At 55.5% G+C, this 6,337-nt stretch overlaps 1 protein-coding gene across 1 annotated transcript; it reads left to right on the forward strand.

Moving 5' to 3' along the window:
- Positions 1 to 3,972: 3,972 nt before the first annotated feature.
- Positions 3,973 to 6,337, forward strand: HMX3 (H6 family homeobox 3). Its single transcript, XM_074591565.1, has 2 exons — positions 3,973 to 4,427; positions 4,737 to 6,337. The coding sequence occupies exons 1-2, from the start codon at positions 4,112 to 4,114 to the stop codon at positions 5,342 to 5,344; spliced, it is 924 nt and encodes a 307-aa protein (XP_074447666.1). The 5' UTR covers positions 3,973 to 4,111; the 3' UTR covers positions 5,345 to 6,337.

Genomic DNA, 6,337 nt, shown 5'->3' on the forward strand with positions numbered 1-6,337 from the left:
ATGACAGGGAAATGCAATGTTTCTGAATAACTCAGATTTTTACAAAAAGGCTCTGATAGTATGTAACGGTTTGCAGTAGGAAGGGGAGAGCCATTGACAGTGGCTCAAACTCTACAGTAGTTAATCTTTGGCACTCACAAAATTGTTTTTAGCTGGCTAGACAGCGTAACAACAGCTCTAAAATCTGATGGTGGAAGAATTCATTGTGATTGCCTGCGAAAGGAGTGTTTCTGCGTGGGGCAAGCTGTTAACTGTGTTCTCATCCCTTCTTTCTTCTCCCTTTGAACATCTAAACCCTAATGCAAGGAGGCACTTCAGCACTTCCGTGTGGAAGAAACTGTTTAAAGTTAGCCATGAAATCAAGGAGTGTCTTCGATTACTGTTTCCCTACAATTGCTGTAAGGCCAAATGCTTCAAACATCTACAGGAGAGCATGAGGCTGCTCTAAGGGGCGAATCCTGGCTGGCCAGGGCCATCTTCTGCAAAGACATGGCAGGCTGTGCAGGAGGAGGTCCTACCCCTGTCAAAAACCTTCTGTCAGAGCAGAAGGAGATGCAAACCTCACCCCTTCTGCCCTGCGAGTCCTGGCTGCGGTTGTCCCACGGCTGGGCTGCTGGGCGTGCTCCCAGGTGGACAATCAAAGGAGCAAAGGAACCAAGCGCTGCACTTGCCTCACCCCCCTCGGGATGGAAAAGAGGAAGCTGAACCCAAAGTGACAGATGTTTGTCACTTGTGGTTGCAGCGGGAGACGCTCGGGGACAACAGCTATAAAGATGGTACAAGAAGCTGTGTGAAATGCAGTGATTGGAGGTGCAGCAGGTAACTTCTGCCAGGCAAGGAGGGCTGTTTGTCAGCACGGTGCTCTGCGAGCGTGGAAGAGCAGCAGGCTGCAAGGCAGGGCATTTTGGAGCTAATCTAAGCGGGGCACCACAGAACCACACAGCGCAGGTTCACACTTCAGCTTAGCAAGAGCATAGCTCTTTAGAAAAATAATGAAAAAGAAGAGGCAGTGCTGAGACAGGATAAATAAGGAGATAAATCACTTTGCAATACCATGCAAGCCAAAACCTGAAAATAAACAATTACTTTAAATCATATCAAGCACCTATCACAAACATCACATTTATACAATTGATCCATGGGTAAATTAGACAATTAATTCTGAATTGGATCACTAATGAAATAATAATTATCTGTTTACAATGGAATGGTATGAGAGTGGGTCTAGAAACAGAAATAAAGAAAGAGTGCAGCAAAATCCACTCAGCTCCATCACCAGTGGGCATGGGGGGGATGGTCAATAACAGTCTTTAATGTCCAGATATTGCTGGGGGGGGCCATAAATGAAATACAAAATATATGAGTATTCATGGGCTGCAAATGGCAGAGATGTAGAAAGGCTCTTTTAGAACATTGATTGCTGCTTTTTTTTTTTTTAATAAATAATTGCAAAGTGGAAAATTCTTTTAACTTCTTCAGAGTCCTGCTTGGTTTTCTGCCCCCGCTTGGCTTTCTACCACGAGTGGTTGTTTACCCTGAAAGACTCCGGAGGGATTAGGACCTCCTAGTTGTCAAAGCAGTGAAGGATAGACAGAAAAGGGTGAGAGTTTCAGTACAGAATGGTTTTGGTGACTCATATCTAAATCAAGACCTTCACTGAGATGGAGAAGCGCACTGGGGTCTTCTATAAGAACTTGCAACCTTGTTTTTTTTCATGTAAGAGCTGCAAACAGATAAAATAAAGCTTTAGCCCAGGTCCTCATAGGATAGGTGAGAGCCCTGGTTAGGTGACTATTGGCTGTTTTCTGTATAGAAACTATTTTCTGTCTTTAATTTTTTTCTGTTTTCTATACATTTTACCCCAGAGTGGAGGAGTATTTCCACTGAAATAGCATTTCTTTGAAAAATTCCTGATAAGCTTTATTTTGCCTGATGCCTTTAAGTGAAAGAGATGTTAACAAGAGCAGAATATTTCTGTAAACTCCTAGAAATTGCTGAGACCCCATCCCTAAGATGCGTTTCGCAGATTTTTCATTTCTGCTCCTCCCTGTTTATCTAAACTGCACCTCACAATGAAACTAACAGTTTAGAAATGGTCACATAGGAGAGATGGTGCTCTGAAGAAAGTCATGTACACTGAAGGTATATGAAATACCATGACTGTTGCAGCCAAAAATATTACGTCACTGGGTCTATGTAAATTTTCCCTAGATTTATAACCACAAATGTTCAGGGGGAAGCAGAACTTTAACAATGTTAAAGCTTGCAAGCATTAACAGTGACAAGTTTGGTTCAGATAAAAGGTGCCTTATTTCAAATTGCCGGGTGGGTGTCTTAAAAAGGGAATAGCAAGAGGAATCGGTTATATTTGATCAGAGCATTAACATGTTGAAATGTAGAGATTGTTATCCTCCCTGTGCCCATGCGCGCACTTCCCAGTCTATAGCTCTGCATATGCCAGGACAGATTTTTGCAGTGCTTGCTCACGTGTAATTCAGATGTTTAAGAAGCACACTAGAATTGAGAGGCTGGTATGCTCTCTTCTCTCTCTTTCCTCCTTTCTTTCTTTCATTCGATCTTTTTCCCTCTTTCTTCCTTATTTCTTTGGTTTTTTTCCCTCTTTTCTTCTTTCCCTCTTCTTTTCCCTTTCCTTTCCTTTCCTTTCCTTTCCTTTCCTTTCCTTTCCTTTCCTTTCCTTTCCTTTCCTTTCCTTTCCTTTCCTTTCCTTTCCTTTCCTTTCCTTTCCTTTCCTTTCCTTTCCTTTCCTTTCCTTTCCTTTCCTTTCCTTTCCTTTTCCCTTTTCCTCCCCGCCGCCGCCGCACAGTGGATGTACCCACGGCCCACACGCGGAATTTCCGCTGTACCGGAGGTCACGTCGCGGCCCTCCGGACCCAGACCCGCCCGTACCAGGCCCGGCCCCGCCACCGCCTTCCCGGTGCCCCGCCATTTTTCCTGCGGTGCGGAGGGACGCTCCGGTACCGACGCGGCGGGCGGGAGCCCCGTCCCGGGACGCGGGGCGCTTCGGCGGGGGCGGCGCGGCCCGGCAGGGGGCGCCCTGTGCGCGGCAGCGGGCCCGGGCCCCGGTAGCGGCGGCGGCGGGCGGCCGGGCCGGGCCGGGCCCTGCCCCGGAGCCCCCCGCCGCCGGCGGGAGGTGGCCGCCCCCGCCCCGCCGCTCCGCCGCCGCCGCCTCGACGTGTGCCGCCGGCCCCGCTCCTTCGCGCTCGGTGGGACCGGGGCCGGGAGGCAGCGGGGGCTCTCCGGCGGGGACGGCGGCGCGGCCCGGGGGGAGCCCTCCCGCCGCCCTCCGAGGTCGTTCCTGCCCTAAGGCAGCCCGGGGCTGGCGGAGCGCGGTGCCTCCCGGGCCCGGTAGCCCGGCTCGGCGACGGCTCGGCCCGCTGCCCCCCGTCGCTGGCGGCTTTTGTTACCGGCGGTGCGGGGCGGGGAGCGGGGAGGGGGGGGCGGCGCGGCGGGGCGAGGGGAGGTTTTGTGGCAGGAGCGGCGCGGTCCGTGCCCATTCGCCTCCCGCCGCTCCCGTGGTGCTTCAGCCCAGCCGGGATCCCTTTGTGCTAATAGCCCCGTCCTCATTTGCTGCCTAATTGGACTATATAAAGGCAATAACGGGCGGGCGCTCGTAGCCTCCAGCCACAGCAGCACGTCGCAGGGGGGGCCGGGGCCGCGGCGGCTGCGGGCAGGGGCTGCGCGGAGCCTTCTCCTGCCGGCCGCCTGCCTCCCCGCCTAATCCCATTTGCCATTGTGCGTGCCCAATCGCCGTGTGCTCCCCGCGTTTAACTTGGATGACATTTTGATTTCATCATTAGCATCCGGCGCCAGGTTGACGCAGCAGCAGCGGCGGCGGGAGGCGGCGGCGGCGGCGGCGGCGGCAGCGACGACCCCGGCTCTCCGCCTGCCCGCAGCAGCCCCCCGGTGCCGCGGGCTGAGCGGTTCCCCTCGGCCCCCCGCCCTGCCGCCCCCCCATGCGAGGGGCCCTCGACCGGCCCCGCCGCCGCGCTCCCACGCCGCCCCGCCGCGCCTCTCCCCCGCCCCGCCGGGAGCCGCCACCTGCGCGACGGGCGCGGGCTGCGGGGCCAGCGGCGGGCAGGAGCACCGGAGGATGCCGGAGACCGGGCAGGAGCCGCCCAGCGCCCCGCCGCCGCCCCCCAAGGAGTCCTTCTACATCAAGAACCTGCTCAACGGCGACCCCCCCAAGCCGCCCCCCAAGCAGCCGCGGGCGCTGTTCGCCCCCTCGGGCAAGGCGGCGGTGGACGGCGCCGGCTTCGCCCTCTCGCAGGTGGGCGACCTCGCCTTCCCCCGCTTCGAGATCCCGGCGCCGCGCTTCGCCCTGAGCGCCCACTGCCTGGAGCGCGCCCAGACCTGGTGGTACCCCTACGCCCTGACGCCGGCCGGAGCCCACCTGCCCCGCACAGAAGGTACCGCTCCCCTCCTTCTCTCCCTCCATCCCTCCGTCCTTCCGTGCCCCATCCCTCTCTCCTTCCATCCCTCCTTCCCTCCATCCCTTCATCCCTCCGTCCCCCCTTCTCTCCATCCTTCTGTCCCTCCATCCCTCCATGCCTCCATCCCTCCCTCCCGCACCGGCGGGGACCGGGGGAGGCTGACAGCGGGGCGCCCCGGGGACCGGCCGGCTGGTCCCACCACCCCCGACGGGGCGCGGGGGCCGGGCGGTGAAGGTGTCTCTTTGTGTCCCTCATCCCTCCCCCCCCGCTCCCCTTCCCCTCCAGCCGCCGAGAAATCCCTGCTGAGGGACTCGTCCCCCGCCTCGGGCACCGACCGGGACTCCCCGGAGCCGCTGCTGAAGGCGGAGGGGGAGCAGAAGGAGCTGGACTCCAAGAGCCCCGACGAGATCGTCCTGGAGGAGAGCGACTCGGAGGAGGGGAAGAAGGAGGGAGGCGCGGAGGACTGGAAGAAGCGGGAGGAGAGCCCGGAGAAGAAACCCTGCCGCAAGAAGAAGACGCGCACGGTGTTCAGCCGCAGCCAGGTCTTCCAGCTGGAGTCCACCTTCGACATGAAGCGCTACCTGAGCAGCTCGGAGCGGGCCGGCCTGGCCGCCTCCCTCCACCTGACAGAGACCCAGGTGAAGATTTGGTTCCAAAATCGTCGCAACAAGTGGAAGAGGCAGCTGGCGGCCGAGCTGGAGGCGGCCAACCTCAGCCACGCCGCCGCGCAGCGCATCGTCCGCGTCCCCATCCTCTACCACGAGAACTCGGGCGCGGAGGGGGGCGCGGGGGGCGGCGGAGCCCCCGGCACCCAGCCCCTGCTCACCTTCCCTCACCCCGTCTACTATTCCCACCCCGTGGTCACCTCCGTGCCGCTCCTGCGGCCCGTCTGAGCCCGCCCGCCGCCGCTGCGCGGAGAGGCGCGCAAGTCACCGGCCCGCTTGTAAGTACCTCCAGCCACCCGTGCGATTTCAGCCGGCGGAGCGGGGAGCGGGGATGGGGGGGATTGGGGAAGGGAGAAGGGTGCGGGGGGAGGGGGACACGACCCCCTTGGCGGGTGGTGCTAAGAGGAAAGTCGCGAAAATTTAGAAAAAAACAAAAAAAATAACAAAAATGGGGGGGGAGGGAACGGAAAATAAGGAAAATGAAAGCGGGAACTTGTAGAGAACCCTGGAGCTGTCACACCTTTTGTAAACGTGGACAAAAACCGCGATGGTCTCTGTGGCTTTAGTTTTATTTTTGTAAAAAAAAAAAAAGAAGAAAAAAAAAGGATAATACTAAAAAAAAAAAAAAAAAAAGAGTGATCCCAGGCCACTCCTCGAGATTTGCCAAACGCTAATGGGAAGCTGAATTTCTGTTCCTTTCGGACCTCTCCTTCTGCCTCCAAATTGTTCAGGCTCTTCCTGATCCTGTCGTGACTCAAACTTCATCGGCCGCGGCTTTTCATTTAAGCAGAACTCGGTACCCATTTGCCTCTTTGCTTTCCCACATTTTGTACTTTTCCGTTTCTGTCATGGGACTTTATAACGAGCAAGAAATACAACCTCAAAGCGAACGGTTAAACACACCCGCACGCTTTGAGTGTCCCTTATTTATTATCGTTTACTTAGATGCTTTTAATCCTTGTTTATAATTCTTGTTTTCCTAGTTGTCAGGTTGTTTTGGGTTGTTTTTTTTTTTTTCCTTGTAAAGTTATTTCGGTATTTTGGGGAGAAAAAAAAAATCTGTACCCTTTTGCTTTCTTTCGTAATTATTATTATTATTAATTATTATTGTACTTTTGAACTGTGCAATATTGTACGACGATTCTTAAAGCACTGCTTTTGTTTGAGTGGTGAGGAAAGGGTTTTTAGCATTGTATAATTGCGTTCGTTCATGTTGTACAA

Source organism: Larus michahellis, chromosome 6 (genome assembly GCF_964199755.1).
Source record: "Larus michahellis chromosome 6, bLarMic1.1, whole genome shotgun sequence".
In the NCBI taxonomy this organism is placed as follows: Eukaryota; Metazoa; Chordata; class Aves; order Charadriiformes; family Laridae; genus Larus; species Larus michahellis.

Coding starts and splice junctions, on each gene's coding strand:
- HMX3 (XM_074591565.1), top strand. CDS start 4,112: ATGCCGGAGACCGGGCAGGAGCCGCCCAGCGCCCCGCCGCCGCCCCCC. Junction 4,428..4,736: donor CCACCTGCCCCGCACAGAAG/GTACCGCTCCCC, acceptor CTTCCCCTCCAG/CCGCCGAGAAATCCCTGCTG.